The sequence below is a fragment of the Anas acuta genome, chromosome 3, assembly GCF_963932015.1.
Source record: "Anas acuta chromosome 3, bAnaAcu1.1, whole genome shotgun sequence".
NCBI classification, from domain to species: domain Eukaryota; kingdom Metazoa; phylum Chordata; class Aves; order Anseriformes; family Anatidae; genus Anas; species Anas acuta.
In genome coordinates, this window is record NC_088981.1 from 41015303 (window position 1) to 41033544 (window position 18242).

The 18242-nt window shown below is 35.7% G+C and overlaps 1 protein-coding gene across 4 annotated transcripts in view; it reads right to left on the reverse strand.

Annotated features, from left to right (window-relative positions):
* The window catches only part of UBR2 (ubiquitin protein ligase E3 component n-recognin 2), a 50925-nt gene that overhangs the window by 19706 nt on the left and 12977 nt on the right, over positions 1 to 18242 (reverse strand). The window contains exons 7-25 of one of the 4 annotated variants that reach the window (XM_068676757.1): positions 17313 to 17375; positions 15984 to 16104; positions 13967 to 14074; positions 12997 to 13085; positions 12238 to 12336; positions 12065 to 12163; positions 9542 to 9705; positions 9347 to 9446; positions 8201 to 8329; positions 7416 to 7599; positions 6306 to 6367; positions 5396 to 5506; positions 3904 to 3969; positions 3080 to 3202; positions 2652 to 2715; positions 2227 to 2351; positions 1248 to 1300; positions 893 to 995; positions 275 to 323 (exon numbers count right to left, since the gene is read on the reverse strand). In XM_068676757.1, the coding sequence (XP_068532858.1) occupies positions 275 to 323; positions 893 to 995; positions 1248 to 1300; positions 2227 to 2351; positions 2652 to 2715; positions 3080 to 3202; positions 3904 to 3969; positions 5396 to 5506; positions 6306 to 6367; positions 7416 to 7599; positions 8201 to 8329; positions 9347 to 9446; positions 9542 to 9705; positions 12065 to 12163; positions 12238 to 12336; positions 12997 to 13085; positions 13967 to 14074; positions 15984 to 16104; positions 17313 to 17375 (1912 nt within the window). The remainder of the gene's footprint in view (positions 1 to 274; positions 324 to 892; positions 996 to 1247; positions 1301 to 2226; positions 2352 to 2651; positions 2716 to 3079; positions 3203 to 3903; positions 3970 to 5395; positions 5507 to 6305; positions 6368 to 7415; positions 7600 to 8200; positions 8330 to 9346; positions 9447 to 9541; positions 9706 to 12064; positions 12164 to 12237; positions 12337 to 12996; positions 13086 to 13966; positions 14075 to 15983; positions 16105 to 17312; positions 17376 to 18242) is intronic. The other 3 variants (XM_068676759.1, XM_068676760.1, XM_068676761.1) reach the window with 3 other exon arrangements.

Below are 18242 nucleotides of genomic sequence, written 5' to 3' on the forward strand. Positions count from 1 at the left end.
CAGTTGCTTGATAAATAATACTGCAGGTAATAGGCTGTAACATTCAACATTGCTTGAATGTAACAACAGCTGAAGGAATAAGTGCTTCATTAGGCTGTTTCTACTATGGATCAGATTCCTCTCTGTGACCAGGAAGATAGAAAGGAAATTGCTACATTTTCACAAATTCCTGGCTAACCCAAGAACAGAACGTTAGTCTTAAAATTTCAGGTTTGACAGATTTTAAAATATACGGTTTGACAGGTAATTCCTCCCATCTTCTCTCAAAAAATACCTGTATCTTCTCTGTTCTGTCTTTTCAGCTTTCTCTGTGCTTCTTCGGCCTGAAAGAGAATGATGCCAATACTACTCAAGAACTGTAGAAACATAAAACTAATAAAATAATTTATATTGTCCTTATTATATTGTTGCTGTTTCTTTCCTCTTTTCCTTAGCCTTAAACAAAAGGAACAAGTTTCCATGTCTTTTGAGTTTGTATTACTTTCTACTTGTGAACATCATATGTCTGCATCTTTGAAATTAATCTTTCATCCTGAAATGGTCTGCATTCTTTATTAGCATACAGATCATAAGACAAATTTGAACTAGAATGGTAAATGTCCATAAAGGTAAAGTGAAAATATAGACAGTTAAATTACTTTTAGTTAAATACCATGTAAGAGAATCCGCAGACCAACTCCTAAAGCCCCACTGACTGATTTCAGAAGCTCTGTATAGGACATAAGATCCGATGGCACAGAAATCACAGCAGCATCTCAAATTTTGACAATGCTCTCAAGTTAGTTATCTTTTAAAAAAAATACCATCTGATAATACGCCCTCACACAGTAAAGCTCTGGGGAAAAAAAAATATGAAAGGAAACAAATACAAAAGGTTCAAATTGTTAGTTACCTTTGATTGCTCTGCCCTTGAAAAGTGGTAGAAATACAGATTGAAGTTCTTGGTACATTCTGGTTTTAGTTCATACAGCCCTCTGCCAGTTAATCCAGGTTTCCTACCAGGAAAAAGTATTAAAAAAAATATGGTGCATTGGTTACTACCATTTGAGCATAAATGGTTAAATAAAACAGCTAGAATACATTGCTCAATAGGCACTCTAAAATGAGTACTAAATGATGCACTTGAGTAAAATCATGGGAAAAACACCATAGCCCAGACCTCCTTTTTTTTTTTTCTTTTCTCTCACTCTCACTAATTTATGTATTTAATTTTAAGAAATAAAACATTAGAATAAAGGGAAACATACTTGAAACAGGCCACTTCTTCAATCACACTTTCCATTCCCGTCTCTCTGTTCTCCTATGTTGAGTGGAAATGCAAGACTGTGTTACTATAGCTCTTGGATTAAACCCATTCAAACACCATACGACACTAGATGAGCATGCAAAACACATCCAGTACAAGTAATTTTACTGACGCTCCAGAGAACACTAAAATATGTAATAAAAGATATGTTCATGAATGCTGTATTTGCAAAAAGTATTTTGAAAAAAGCATCCCAAATTAAACATTGAATTTTTACTACTTTTCCTTGTCATAATAAACTTTAGAAGAAAACCTTAAATGTTCCTTAAAATCATACTGCTCCTCTAAATTTTGACTTTTCAAATTAAGTTTAAAGTATTTAGAACAATGAACAATATTTCAGAATTTATCATTAACAGTAGTACTAATATAGTAAAAGAATTTTTTTTGAATTTTGACTACGCCCTGAAATATGTTTAAAGATTACTTAATAAATATCCTAAAGCACGTAAGACTGCTATCCTACAAAAGCACTCATATTGGAATTCAAGTAAATGAATGTCCATGCAAATGAAGCATTTATGTTACACAAGTCATTACACTGCTCCTGATTTCATGAATTCTCAATTATTGTCAGGCTCTAAAATAACAGTTTACATTTCTGGATAGTTCCAGCAACCCAATTGCATGCATCTATTTAGAGTTTACAAGCAGACTGCAGATACTACTGGCCAGATGGCCTGATTAAGAAACAGTATTAAAAAGAGAAGAGCTGAAGAAGCCCTCAGGCTCCTGCCTCTTTCATACAGTTTCATCTTCTCCAGCCCTCACCTACCTTCTCCATGACAACTATTACTCTGTACTCATGTTAATTTTACTCTGCATGATCACGCTGCTCCCATTAAGGGACATTAACTCACGTAAAAAAATTCACCAATTCACCTTATAAAATTGAAGGTTTTGTTTTTCAAGCTACTTACATCTTCAGGTAATGCCTTTACTAATTCACTGTGAGCCATTGGCCTGATGCTCAGCTGATGGATGATCTCTCGTTTGATTTCATCTGTTGCATTTACCTGTCCTATTCCAGGACTGAATCTTTCTCCTGTAAACAAAATATAATAGTGCTTTATTAGCATTATTTTACTATTTTAAAACTTTTTTTCTTTTGTAATTTAAAAGGAAAAGACTGGAAAGTAAGTCTCTTGTGAAATCTTGTGTTCATCCACCCATGTTCAAAAGTTAAGATTACGTTAATGTAAGCTAGTTTCAAGTCTTTCCTCACCAGAAAATCAGAACAACAGCATGTTCAAAACAGAACTGAACTTGAGATAACAAGGAAGAACGCTCATTCCAAACCATTAAACAGACATGAAAAAATGTATTAAATGTATTGTGAACTTACCAACAATCATTATAATGAGGTAAAGCATCTCTTCTATAAGAGTATTATTTTGTTGAACAACATCCTGGTTGAAAATAAAGAAAAACAATTGAATTTACATGTTTCAATTAAAGGTAACAAGTTATTCCATACGCTGAAAGCATTTTCTTGTGCTTCAAAACATTATCTTTTTTCACTCTTAATAATCCAAAATTAAGCTCTACTGTAATGAAGCCACAACTGCCTTAAACTTCTTGAACAATGCAAAAATTATGCAGCAGTTTCTGACATTTATCATTTCGACATATAAAATATTTGTGGATTTCAGAACTGGTCAAAATAACTCTCGAATTTTTAGCAAGAAACTGAACAGAAGTAGCACAAAAGCCTTCAGCATATTTTTGAAAACAATTTTGTAGATTTTTCCATAAAAAGTGTACATAAAATACCTTGTTAGTATTTTCTGTGCTAAATCTTTTGCCATAGTCTGGAGTACTAAATATCTGATAAAGTTCAAAGCGACTCAGCATTATCATCAGGAAGTGATTTGGATCCATCATAGACACACCTGTCTATTAAAGAAAAAATGATTATAAACACAAACCAGACTGGGTGTTATTTTAGAATGTATTTTATATTCACATACAGTTCACAGTACATTCTTTGTAAGATTCATTCCTCTTTATACTGGGCATGGAGATTTAAGCAAGGTACTCTCTTATGACTCCAATAATGCAACTGACAGCTCACATTTGACTATGCAGGGTGATATGCTTTATTAATTTTTGATGAAGCCTTTTAAATGTAAAATATTCAGGGTTATTCCTTCCATATCAATCTAAATAAAAATCAGATCAAGACTTTTGTTTAATTTAGTTTTGTCTCTACTATTCTGTTCCTGCTGATCCAACTTTTAGAAGGCATAATAAGAAGTAGTATATAGCACAAAGACTTAAAATAAAAAAAATAAAATAAATGTATTCCAGGCATCAATAGAAGGGATGGAAGATTTAAACAAGCTTTTCCAAGCATTCTGGCAGAGAAGAATGTTTCAATACAGTCACACATTCTTATTTCCATTTATTTGTGAAGGACTATAACAGTACTTCCTCCACAAATTTTTCCATAAATACACAGATACAGTAAGAACAAGTCCTCGCACACAAAAAAAAAAATCCTTGCCATTAAAAGGTTTTGATGAAGGATAAGCAGATGTACACAAAGCCTGCGTCAAAAGACACTTGATAAAATGCAAACTGGTATACATGGTTACCTGAAGCATTACTATGTCCTTGTCAAACATCTCTCTCCTGCATTTCACATTATGATAGTAATAAATCTGAAAAAAAAAAAACAAAAACAAAGATTTACAACCATTATACTCCATCTACACGTATTTTTCATCCAGAAAAATAAACTTTGTTATACAGTATTAGTAAATAAAAAGCTGAAACAGTAATTTGAAAAAATATACAAATATATTTGGAAGCAGAAAGTGTTTTTATATAGCTGGGTATTGGCAATGTCTAGATTGCATGTGACTAGAAGGAAAAATCACGTGGAGCTGTAAGTTTTTATATGTGTGTGTGTGTATAAACACTTCAGAGACAGCCCATGTGCTGTCCAACCTTCCATGTGCTGAACTTCCCTCTAGGGGGACACCATTTTTCACCAGAATTACATAGAGCAGACAGGCATGCCTTCCTTCTCTTCACCAAACCAATCAATTCAAATGCCATAAAATCTTCTCAGAAAATATCCTGAAGTAGTTGTCTGAACTTGAGCTCTCCATAATCAAAAAAGAAAGGAATTCTAGATTGTGGGAGCCACAGTACCTAAGCTAAATTCATCTCTTTACTTCATGATGGGATTGTGGAATCCCACAACCAGCGGGATTAAATAGATACATTCCTCTATGAAAAGCTATACTGAAATTTCAGATTTGGTGCATGTCTGTAGTAGGTTGAGTGCTGTTATTAATTGTACATGAGTAGAGCTTCAATAATGATAATCACCTTACACTAGTGTTTTTTGTTTTTTTTTAAAGGCAAGAAGCATCAGCAGGAGGAGCAGCTTAAGTCAAGTACTCCTAGCACTAAAGTACACTTTAGATCATTACCCTGGTGGGTGGCACTGACACTACAGAACCCAGTTTATAGTAGGTGTGCTTGAAACACCTCAGGATCTACTTTGTAAAAACATTAAAATTAGAGATGGACAGAGACTTTCTCCAGAATCATGAAAGAAATAAGAAATGAGAGAGAATCCAAGGAACACTGTGCTCTGTGCTGGTTCTAATGCTTCTGCACAGCCTCTAGATTTCACTTACCTTATACACATATAGGATTATTACTATTTCTGTTTTTATTTTAATATTTGAGATAAATATTTATGTGAAGGCGATGAAAGTGTTTTCAAAGATGCATAAATTAATTCTGCACTTCTTGCTATTATTGGACAGTATACAGCAAAAAGGCTAGCGGACATTAACTGCGCTATACTTACACACGGAGCACTAAATTCAGTAAGAACTGTGGCAATCCTGAGACCACAAAAAGCGGCTTCTGACTGAGACATCAAAGATCAGTTTAAAAACAAATACTCAAATGATACAAGTGCTGATTTAAGTAGTTACCTCACACAGATCTTACTGAAGTTAATGCAAGTAAAGTTCCAAACCAATTTAAAAATGAGAGTTTTTGAGGTCTGAAGTTACCTTGGGGAGCTATCAGAAAACAGTGACTACACAGCTACTATGTACTTACCTGATTAACAAGAGAGAAGCCGTTTCTTCTCCACATCCCTGCATGTACTTGGGCACACAGCACCAGGCATCGGAGAGGATGTTCTATCAACATAGGTGGGCTAAGTTCACTCTGCATTAAAGTAAAATGCAATATTTTGATATATAAGGAGAAAAAAGGAAATGGGACTTGAAAGGGTGAAGGATGATATTTCTAATCATTAAATGGTATGGGAATACAGGAGAGAAGTAAATCCAAAGCACATATTACAAAGACTTGACAAATTTGTTTACAACCTACCCAATCAGCTTTAACCAGCCTTACACAGTTACTGCTCCACAGAAGTATTCCACAAGGGCTTTAGTTTATTCTTAAGGACAGTAGGTTTTGTATTTTAAAACAACATTATCAATAATAACACTGTCATTTTATTTCATTCAAAGGTTAAACATTTCTTCTGTTAAAAGGCAGAGATTTCTTCTGCCGGTTACCTTTTCCCCTCTTTTAATTTATCCTGTTCTTTTTAACTTCCTATTAAGAGACAGTGGATCAGTAAGAACACGCAGGAAGGGAACAAGAAGGGAAGTAAATTACAACCTATACCAAGGAGAAGGGAATCAGGTCCTGACAGTAGTTTCTAAAAACAATTTCTACTATAAAAAGAAGGTAGTGAATGAAGAACCAAATACAAACCTTAAACCTAAGTCTTGAATTACTCAAGAGAGCAAAGCTAATTGTGTATGCTCCAGTCACGAGTATCTAAATATTAATCTCTTAAGAGATAAAATTATCTAGCAAAGATAGTCTCTGTAAACAGCATGCATAGCAAAAACAGTCCTTTGTTTTATTTAATAATATCCTATGCTCATAAAAGCAACGTCACCTTCAGTATTAATTACATTTAATGAATATACTACATTTAATTACATACCAGGGGTAGCAGCTCTGGAAACTTATATGCCACTTCAGTTTTACTCAGCAAAACATGCAAGCCTGTATGAATAAATAAAACACATACATACATATTGCGTACAATATTTACTATAATTCAGAAAGGACAAAAAAATCACCTAATTTTCTATCAGGCCATTTTCTGGACATAACCACAAGCAAGTCTGCAAATGATCACCCTGGAGTTACACAAGTATTTCCTAAGGAGACTTGTTACAAAACACACATTTTATGGAAAATTTTTCCCACTGTATATGTATAAAACTTGCAGTGAAAGAGTTTTGTCTTTCTTTTCTGTGTCATATCCCCTCAGTGATAGCCAAGTATCCTTGGTCTATCAAGACAAGTTATCAACAACAGATATGTCATCCTTCCTACCAATCTTTAGGTTTATAAAATACTGTAATGAGGCCCCTGTAAAAGGCTTTCTGCTTTGCTTTAAAGCTATGAGAGTTTTGCTTATAAATTCAAAAATTCAAAGTTATTCAAGCTTGAGCTGCATAATATTTTACTTAAGAACTATCTTTTTCACTTCATTACCTGTTAATTTATTATTATCTGATTCTGTTTAAATTAAAATACATTTTTACTTTTTTTCCTCCCTAAACATAACTGTTCAGCAATTTAGGCCAGTAAATTAGTAGAAAAATTAGGCCAGCAAAGTAGAAAAAAGACATGGCTTACTTTTCTGGTGACACATCTGATTAATCTGTTCTCTAACAGACTGTTGATTAGTCTATTCAATCTGACAGCTAACCATATTTCAAAAACAGTCATCTACAGACCGTATTTTGTTGCATTTCTTTTGCATCATGTAAGTTACAAAAGCAGCTGTAACTTCCTACAACACCCACCGCTGACAAATGCAGAGGCATGAGACAATCTTCCCCAGGCCTGAAACCATAACAACTTCTCCATCACTTGGGAACATTTTGCCTTAAGGAAGGCTATCAAACAGTTAGGAAAAGGCTGAAATGCACCCTATTCAGACTCTCAACAGCTGTTGTGTGGTTCATTATGTACATACAAATGCAAATTATATTTATGCAACATTTTTCATTTCCTGAAATATTTTTAAACTAGTTCATACCTGCAAGTAAACGAGAAACAGGGAGATGAATGCTAACTTTTTCCTGAGAAACACAGTATCTGATGGTCTCAACTGAATGTCCACACATACTGAGAACAATAGGCTGTTCTCCATCCGTAAAACCACTATGACACTGCATCAACACAGTCAAGCATTTCTTGTAAGCTTCAATTAACACTTTTTCCTAAAAGGAAGATCACAGTTTACAAAGATTATAAACAACACAGAGCTCTGAGCAGTAATACAGCTAACAACAAGCAGGTATTGATATATATATTTTTTTAATCTTTATAACAGTCCTACAAAATTAAGATAAGGAATCTGACATACTGATCTGAATTATTAAAGGGGACACAGACCATGAAACTCATCCAGATATGCCTGACAAAACTGACTATTGCTAAAACTTGCAACACAGATGCAGTAAAAACCTGATTTACAATCAGGCAGCATTAGGTAGATCCAGGGCATGCTCCTCTAACTCCCTCTTCTCTGATAATACTAATTATGGCCCAAATGTTGTGATGATCAGTTTTTTGATGCAACTGAGCTCTTTTTTTTTTTTTAAGGCTTAACCACATGCTTACATATTGGTCAGTTTAAGCCCTAAAAGACGTGTTTAAATAGAAAAAAAGTGTACCTGCTCACAGAATATTTTGGCTTATTGTGCAGTTACATTGTTTTGTTCAACTGTTACACATATTAATGGTTCATTCCCTCCTCTTGCCACCACCACCCCCATAGCCACATATTCGCATGGAAAAAACAATTCAGAAAAAACTTACATCTAAAGCACACCAGTCCTGCATCATTGAAATAACAAGTGTTAATTTCATCTGCAGTGTAAATGCTGCTTCCCATTCTGGTTCCATTTCAATGTGCTGTCCTACTTGACGAGTTATTGGATCCATACCCTTAAACAAAAAGAGTTGTGCATTTCAACAATATATCACTGAAATAACTTCGTTAGCATTAAGTGTGGGACAGTGGCTACCTGTCCTTATAAATATATTGCTAATACGAGAAAAACTCGGGACCATCTTGAAAGGAATTATAAACATCTAAATAACAATAAAATGAAACAAGAAGTGGAGAAGAATACCGGGACAGGTTTTTCAGGTATTAGCTCTGTTATTAACACCTTGAGTTTTCTTTACAAAGAACATTTGCATACATCAATCATCTTACACACCCATTTTGCTTTTTAAATGTGGTTTCTAGGGATACATTAAACGTAGGTAAACACCAATTAAAGATCAAGTACTCAAGTACCTAATCAGATCTCAGTATAAGTAGTAAAAACAGCATGGTCATATACCAGCATGACCATATTAAAAATTTATCAGACTAACACAAGCTAAATATCAAGAAAAGCATGCCACTGAAGTATAGAAAACTGGGGGTGATTCTGACTTACACCTCACTGATCACACAGTCAGTTTGTCTTTGTAAAAGCCACACTGGTTTTAAAATACTCCTCAATAGAGCACACGAAAAGGTTAAAAAATTCACAGTGAAGGTATCTACTTGTATGGCGCAGACTACATATTCTCTAATAAAAGCAGCAACTCTGATGACCCCAAAGTAGTATACGGATCTTTCACTAAGAGGGAATATTAGTTAAAATGGGATAGATCTCATTCATACAATTGTCTTATCTGCCTGTACACCTGCAAAATATGCCCAAAATGACACTTTTCCTTTTGAACCACTCTTTTTTTTTACTGCCTTCTACAACAAACAAAAAAAATCAGGAAAAGTTTGGTGAGACATGTTTCAGGAAAACATGACAATTCCAGAAGTTACTAAAACATACTGCATTGTGTTTACAATATAGTACATTAATTTCCTCAGTTTTTACATCATAATAGACAGCTTCCTGCTTTAATCTTCAACACAGTGCAAATTTTGTAATTCACAGATTTACATACCTGCATACACTTGAGTAATTCTAAGAATGCATCAAAACCCTCTAGGAACTTGTGTCTCAGGTCTTCTGACCACTCTGTGGGTTTGCTTATCAACACATACCTGAGTACATTAACAGATACAAGTGTTAATTTTAATCTTCCCTCCTCCCCCGCCACCCCAAATTGATCAAATCAGCATGTAGTTAGTATACTTACTTGAGATCCAAAATAAGGCTCTGAACACGCCTGAATTTGAAAGCCTGCAGAGCAGTGTAACGTTCAAACTGAAACCTGCCTTGGATGTCACGGTGTCTTAGATGGTCCATAAAAGTTTTGATGATAGTGGTCATAAGATTTTCTTCTGTTATTAGCATTCGAGCCTACACCAAAGTATATTGAAATTTGCTGTAATTAACAGACACAACTAACAAGAGGTTCACACTGCACCATCAAGTTTATAAAATACATGACATTTTATCCAAAGTAGTTACATTAATAATTAAAACCGAGGAACATAGTAAAAGTCAGTCTTCCAAATATTCACAGGAGAAAAATGTAATCTAGCCAGAAATTATCATGATTCAGATCTCTCCCTCTTCAGATCCCTTCTGTACAGAGATTTGACCATGGTAAGGCTCCTGCTAACCTATGTAATTATGATATAAAACATATTATTATGTGTCTTATAATTAACTTGTACCTCCCTTTAAGTATCTGTTGTGTCTTCTCATGTAATTTAAGTATGAACCCTTTAGGGCAGTGACAGGTCTTCTGTTTTTCTCTTTACAAACTGTTAAGCACTGTGAACAGCAAGTCTTTTGAACTGCTAAGGACCTGTACAGTGCAATTTCCACATGGAAATTATGTGCAATGACCTTTAATTTCCATCAGGGGTTGTCACATATATCCATGTGTTGCACAAAACAAATCAACAGGCATCACAAATTCCGATGCTGCCACATTGTCTTCCACACCCAGCCTAATGTAACCCAACCCACAACAGAGTAGGGGGCACTAAAACGTTACTGCTATCTCCTACTTGTGAACTCTTCCAGAACTTCCTCATTCTGCTGGCTCTCCTAGGTAAACAGTATGAGTCATGGGACCAGAGAGCTGCGATATGTGGCTGGGATATTCAGGAAGATCAGCCCCTCTCGTCTACCACAATGACACTGCAGCTGTTGACTAGAGCTTCTGGGTTCTACAGCCGATAATGATACTACAAATTCAGTTTTTAAAATGCTACTGCAGGGGAAAAATCTAATAGTTACTATTTAAAAAAAATTACTGTAAACAGAACCACCTATCATCCCTCAAACCAAACAACCGCAGCTACTTGAGAGCTCAAATTCAAATTACTAATGTAAGTTTGAAAATGTTACTGGGGTGTGGTGGGTGGTATTACATTCTTCAATTTTTTCATTCAGTTGAGAATGACTGCAAAACAGGCCTAAACCTAGGAAAAAAATCATTCTTACTTTGTATGGGAGGAGCTTATCATAATTATCATATCATCCGTCTATTCTGTCTTCTGTAAAATTAGACAATAACAATTTTGTTCTACTTTATTTTTTGCATGTTTTTGAAATAAAAAGGAAATGTTAGAAATTCCTAAAAAAGATACGTGTATACACACACATTTTATTATTCCATCTGTCAAACAAAAAAGTAACACACGAGCATTTGAATAATCATAGTTGGATAAATCTACCTGTAAGTCTGAGTAATGGCAACATTCTTATTGTTAGCATCAAAATTAAGAGGTAACATAACATTGCCCTGACCCATGGAAACAGAATCCTGAAATCCTGTCAGATTTCCATGGACAACATCTGCCCCCTAGGAAGTTAAAAAAACAACTTTGCACAGTATCATAAATACTACACTAGTGTTGGATTTTAGAGCTCAATTGAATTTCAAAACATTCAGAAGCATTCATTGTCAAAGCAAATCTGGCTATGTAAAATCAAACTTTTATTTTCAGTACAGCTCCACAAAATTACTTTGTACTACAAGGAAAGACAGACTTATCTGGAGACTGAAGCAAAAAAGGTTATTTTCCCCAAACAAGCGTAAGCTGCTGAAAGACCAGCAGTATTAGTGAACTGGGTGAAACACAGCCTCAAGCACTGTAAAAAGAATTAACTGGAAATCTGAAAGAAGGCATAGAGTCTAGAAGTACCAAAGGAAGTAATGAATATCATGAGACAATTCTTGCCTGCAGTTAGGTTGACTGGAAAACTATGATAAACAAAGAGGATCATTTATTGAACTGAACCCAAATGGTATGCTCTGAAACTGCAGTAAGCAAATCACAACGTAGATTTCTACAAACAGAAGCCATGGCTTGGTATGATGAGAAACGTAAATGTTACGTGTGTGCCTCTAAATAAACATTCAAGTATATATATATATATATATATATACACACACACACATACACACACAAAAAAAACAACAAAAAAAACAACAGAACAAAACAAAGCCAACCCTAAAATAAAAAAAGAGAAATCAAAAATACCCAGCCCATTCTGGGAAGTCAGATCCAAACTTTGCAAGGGTGAACTGCTTTAACTTCTCAACCCATTGCAACATATGTAAACAGTCTGACTCCTGCGCAGCAAGCAGTGCCCTGCATTTCCACAGTAATGTTAAAGAAATCTGCGGTCTGGATTCAAGAACCTCTTAGTGGCTTTTAACAAAAAAAGATTTCCTTTTTTTTGGTCTTTCAGTACTTACAAGAGAAGGCACTGTGAATATCTGTATCGAGAGGTCAGCAATTGAGAACTCTCTGTCGTGGTCATCTTTCATAAAATCACTCTGCAATCGCTCATAGTTCTATTAAGAAGGAGGCAAAAAGAGGCAAGGAGTGCCAACTATCAGTTTTTAAAAGAAAGACAGGCACTACTCACCAGAGTAGGTACAGTGAAGAGTTGGACAGACAGAGCAGCCACCGATACTGCCCGGTCGTGATCATCCTCCATATAATCTCTCTGCAACTGCCGGTAATTCTAAACAACAAGGGGAAATTCACCTCTAATCCACACTGACCTGATTTTTTTTTTATTTAAATGTCTGCTCTGGGAAACTTTAATTCCACGATAAAGGGAAGAATAGCTCTCACAGATTATTATACAGATAACTTGTACAAAGAACATGACAATTTATCTGCTCACATGTGAGGTCTACTCACTCATTTTCACAATAAAGGCTAATATTTTGTTTGTTATTCAAAAAATTATTTATCTGCAGCAGCGTGAGCAGAATTTTGCAGTGCTGATTTCAGGCATTTTAGCATTTCTGCAGTAACTAGTACTTAATCTGCATAACAGAATTTCAGCACAATTTCCAAGTAGTGCTTTAACAGCTTACACCTCAAGAATGAGATGCAATTAGCTCTCAAGAAAGAAATAGCCTGCACAGTTGACGGTGAAGACAAAAAACATCTGAACTGCTTTAATTCTCTGGAACGTGGAAAGCTCATTTTCTTCCCAGCAGATGAGATGCCATTATAACTAATATTTTGAAGACAGAAATAAAGTAGTCAGCATTTCATTTCAACTTTCCACATCCAAATAATACTTCTGCATCATTTGAAGCTCTATATGCTAACTAAACTCTTCACTAGACAGTTCAGGTATTTAATAGCTTTTTATAATAAAAATACTTACTCTTGCAAAGCGGATAGCAAAAAGTTTCTTGCATTTCAAATCCATCAGGAGACTACTCATGAATAACTGGTGATATACATTTCTAGCTCCTGTCAAGAAAAATGAACAACACATTACATATCACTACTTTCTATCAATGTATTATGGAAACGTTTAGAAAAGAAAACTTTTACAGGGTGAAGTAAGTCTACATTTCAGAGCAGAAGCTGCTTTGATCAAGTCTGTCAGGTTGTAGCAAAGAATGAAGATGAGCACATAAAACAAAATGCTTCAAGTGGCATTATTTATTATTCCTGTATCAAGTAATATTCAGCTGTTGAATAACCTAAACCTTCAAATATTAGGCAAGTCAGTCAAATAAGAACTAAACTCTACTCGTCAGAACAGAGGATTTGGATGGACCAGGAAAGGGACAAGGGGAAGCAGCTACATAGAAAATCCTGGGAACCGCAATAATTTTTTCTTTGTTGTGAACAACTCTGCAAAACAATCAGCTTATCTAACTCTGAACATGTAGTCTGCCTGAGCAGCATTTCAGAAAATACTGCCAATACAAATAACAATTGACCATACATAGCTTGAAAATAGACATCTGTACCATTTCTTTCTGAGGATCAGTTAGTCAAAAGCCATTGAAGTATTTGCTTAACACAGAAAAAAAAAAAAAAGGTGCCATTTTGGTAGATATGATATTGGTACTGAGATCCAACAAAGCAGACAAACCCCAAATCAGTCTCTTGTTTATTAGCCTTGACTTCAGACTACTCTGAAAAATAAGACCTAAAAAACCTCTGTCTCCAAACAATCTTTGTGTTCTTGTCTTCTATATAAGTGCACCATGGAGAGACATTATAACAAACTAAGCAATTATATATTATGGTAAAAGTGATCATGAATTAGCAGATATAGTAAGGGAAAAATGTCATGCATAACATTCGTCAGTATTTTCCAAAAGCTGGACAAAACTCACCCTTCCACAGTTTAGAATCGTACAGCATCAGCTTGTCCACAAGGGAAGAATTTTCACCATCTGGCCCCTCCTGTAGACCAACCTGACACAATATTCGACGAAGGCCATCTTAATGAAGAGAACAGGTGGAAGTTAGTAATAGCTTAAAAACTAATTTTGTGTATTATTTTGATACCTGGAAGTTCTTAAGACACAGTAGAAGCCGCATATCCATCTTTTACTAGACAACTGAGTAACACTGCATGCTTTGCTGGCAGACACACAAACATTTTATACTTTGCAAGTCTTATGCTAGCTTTAGAGAACATGAATGAACCTTACAAAAACTGCCAAAACAATGATTTGTTTCAAAGTTATGCAAAATGTCCTTCCTTAGAACTGCTGCTGGCTTACTAAGCTAAGTAGTTACACATCAGGCTAATTTTCTGGGTCATATTTTTCCTGTTTACAGTTCTATCAAAAGGAAAATATAATTCATATATGACTGCAATTTTTTAAAATATACTTACTAGCTGTTATTATTGTAAAACTTCTCTACATTTTCTTTTTCTTAATGGTAAGCAGTAATAATTGCTATGAAAAGAACATACAAGTTCTACACTCGCAGTCAAGCCTGCATCTGCAAAACAACACAATGCTCATATGAACAGTGCTCAACCTGGCTTTGGACTGCAGGTAATATATATTTACTAACAAAATTACGACTTACAAGCATTAGACACTATCTCTGCAACCTGCTTAGCCACTTCAGCTTCCCAGCTAGCGTGAGCTGGCAGTGGCTTGGTGCCATGCGTCCCGTATCACTGCAAAGTGCAGTTCCGTGAAGTCTGTCAGCCCCCATAAAGGGTCGTGTCCCCTGCCCCCACAGAGCTCAGCTCTACCTCCAATCTCCATCTGGCCAGGGAGATTTTAGATGAAACCACCAAAGCATTGCAATTCTATCATCCCACATTGCAGATTGAATGGTAACAGGCTACTTAAAAAACAGAGCAGAATGTGTATGTTTGGGTGCATTTGTTAAGAAGCTATGGGAAACCAAATACTTGAACAAACTGCTACCATAACTTTTCAAAAGTTTGACATGTGTGTTTTAAAACTAAATTCATACAAATAAACTACTCATCTATCAAAAATAAAATGATATAGAGCAGCCATGCCTGAAATCTTGGCAACTTTTTCAAGTATCAATCTAATAATGCGTATAATCTCTGAACAAATCCTGCACCTATACAGAAGAATGTATACATGGCATTACAGTGGCAGAGAGAGCTCTGCTAGTAATTCTTGTTAAAATTTACAGGTGCATAGCACACATTAACTGCATTGGGTGCACTTAAGTCCAAGTATCTGCTTCTCTACCTATTGGCAGTTTGATGTATTTTCCTTTTACTTCAGCTCATGCACAACATCTTCACAACTTTGACTCAAGACAAAGGAGGAACCACACCAGAACAAACACTGAGCCTTCCCATAAAAGTGATACCGTGCATCTTGATTCCTTTGAAGACGCCTCTTTCTAAATATCTGATTAATACTTCATTGGTTTCTATACTTATCCCAGAGCAGTCCCCACATCCTTGCATTCTCTCTGTTGTTCTGCTTGCACAGCAACAAACCATAAGTAATCACTTTCATCATCATTCATCAAGTGACTTGTGATTAATTTTGTTTTGTCTAAGCAGACAGGTTATTTTCAGCTTACTGCATTCATTTAAAAAGAACTAGGGACTGAAAAATAGCTTGTCGGCATACAACGTTTGACAGTGATTCTCAGCTCAAAGTTCAACATCAACTAAACAGAAAACAGTATCTGAGAAGACTAGCCAAAACTGGTAGCGCTTTTACACAGAAGTCAGAACTGCACTTCAGTATCAGAAAACAGGATCAATTCCACCAAGATATTAATTGTTTTGCCTTATGTATTGCATATGTGAAAGAAGCAGACAACATTGTGAAGCAAACTGAATTCCTGAAGCAAATAATCTCTAGCTTCTCAAAAAAGTTCAAGTTTGCCCACCTGAATATCCAATAACACTGCCAAGCCAAGTTAGTAGCTTCAGACCAAAGCTCTGATGAGCAACAATGGATGAATGCATAACTTGTACTTTCAGTGGCTTCGTCTGACGACTGGTATTTCTCTTTAAAATGGGAAAAAAAAAAGAAGGTAATGCTTATTTAATGAGGGCTCGCATACATCACCATACAGAAATACAACATGCCTATGATTAATTTCAGTAATTTATAATTTTAATACATATTTCAATGACTGCTATCTGCATGGAAAAGAAGCTAAATCAAAAATCTGAAGTTTGCTTATCCTATTAATATTTTAATGACATTATTATGCAATAGCAGTGTATTTAGGCCAATCCATTTTCCACTCTTCTGCTCTTATCAACAGAAACACTGATCTGCTGCATTTTACTGATAAGCAGTCCCACACATAGCCTAAGACAGCCACGCACATTCGTTCTCCACAACCTAACATGCAAGTCACACAGCAGCACACCAAGAAGAATTTTACCATTCACAGACAATTTCCGAAAATGAAAAACAAACACAGAATTAAAACAAGAACGAAACAATGTCCCTTCATCTCTGTGCTAGTAATGCCTGATTGATAAGGTTACACATAGAAGTCATTTGTTCTTTGGCTGCATAGGTGGCAAGCTAGGTATACGGCACAACTTCATCTCCAAAGATACAATCCTGTTTTCAAACTACTTTAAATAGTACAGTACAGTAACTGTAGTTACAGCATTTCTTTCCTAGTGGTAGCAGCATCGTACACAAATTCTTTCATGTAACTAAGTACTACACTGCAGCAGTTAAATGAAAATTAAAGAAAAATAATAATCCTGTGTTCTTACATGGAAGAACCTTATAATATAGAGTACAACTATACACACATGCATTCATATATACAAGAAACGCATTTGTAGCTTAGCACTTGGATTTAATCACTCAGTTGCAATTTCAGTGGTTGGGGCTATCACAAAAAGGCAAACAATTTGATATTATAGGAAAAAAATAGTTTAGCTTCACTGATCTGAACTGACATGCAATTAAAAGATTACATTTGAACTTCCTGATCTCTTTTCTGAAGACAGATGCAGTCTAGGAAAAAATTCTTAGGAAATGAGTTAGGGTGCAAATTAAATTATAGGTATAAAAACAAAGAAAAACAGAGCATAAACCTGTGTTTTTGATACATCTCCTTTGTATATCCTGTATCTCCAACATTTTCTGTTACTGTAAAGAGCCGTGACAGTAACAGTATCACAAAACTATGTAGCAATACCTCCTTTTGGAAACATGCGGCAAGTAAGTAGGTCATGTTACTTACCACTATTACTGATTTTGCTTGATCACAGTACTGGAAGTCTCCGTATCGCACAGATCTACGTCCCTTGAATTTAGTAAAAAAAGGTAATGTTAATACTAGGTTCTGACCAAGAAAGTCAAATGCTGTGGTTTACATTGGTATAAAAGATACAGTAAAGGTTTCAGATGCAACTTGATTGCACTTGCTTTCATGCAAATTTCATTTTTTAAAAAAAGTACTGCATGTAGCTAGATATTTGGGTTTCCAATATGCAACTTGTAGTTTTAAAAAGAAAATAAAACGATGCCATTGTCCTGGTTTCAGTTAGAACAGAGTTAATTTTCTTCCTAGTAGCTGGCAGAATGCTATGTTTTGGCTTAGGACGAGAAGAGTGCCAATTACACCCCGATGCTTTAATTGTTGCAGAGCAGTGCTTATACCAAGCCAAGGACATCTCAGCTTCTTGCTCTGTCCTGCCAACGGGCAGGCTGGGGGTGCAGTAAGAGCTGGGAGGGGACAGACCCAGGACAGGTGACCCAAACTAGCCAAAGGGGTATTCCATACCATCTGACGTCATGCTAAACAATATATAGGGGTGGCTAGCCGGGGGAGGGGGCCGGACTGCTCGGGGTTAGGCTGGGCATCGGTCAGCGGGTGGTGAGCAATTGCATTGTGCATCACTTGTTTGTACACATTATTAGTAGTAGTACTATTAGCATCATTGTATTAGTAGTAGTAGTAGTAGTATTTTCCTGTCTTATTAAACTGTCTTTATCTCAACTCACGGGCTTCACTTTCCATTTCTCTCCCCCGTCCCAGAGAGGGAGGGAGCAGGGTGAGCGAACGGCTGCGTGGTGTTTAGCTGCCGGCTGGGTTAAACCACGACAGCCATATATGCAGTTACCTGCTAAACAAAATCTTGTGTGTACAGTAATTCGTGATTTTAAGACA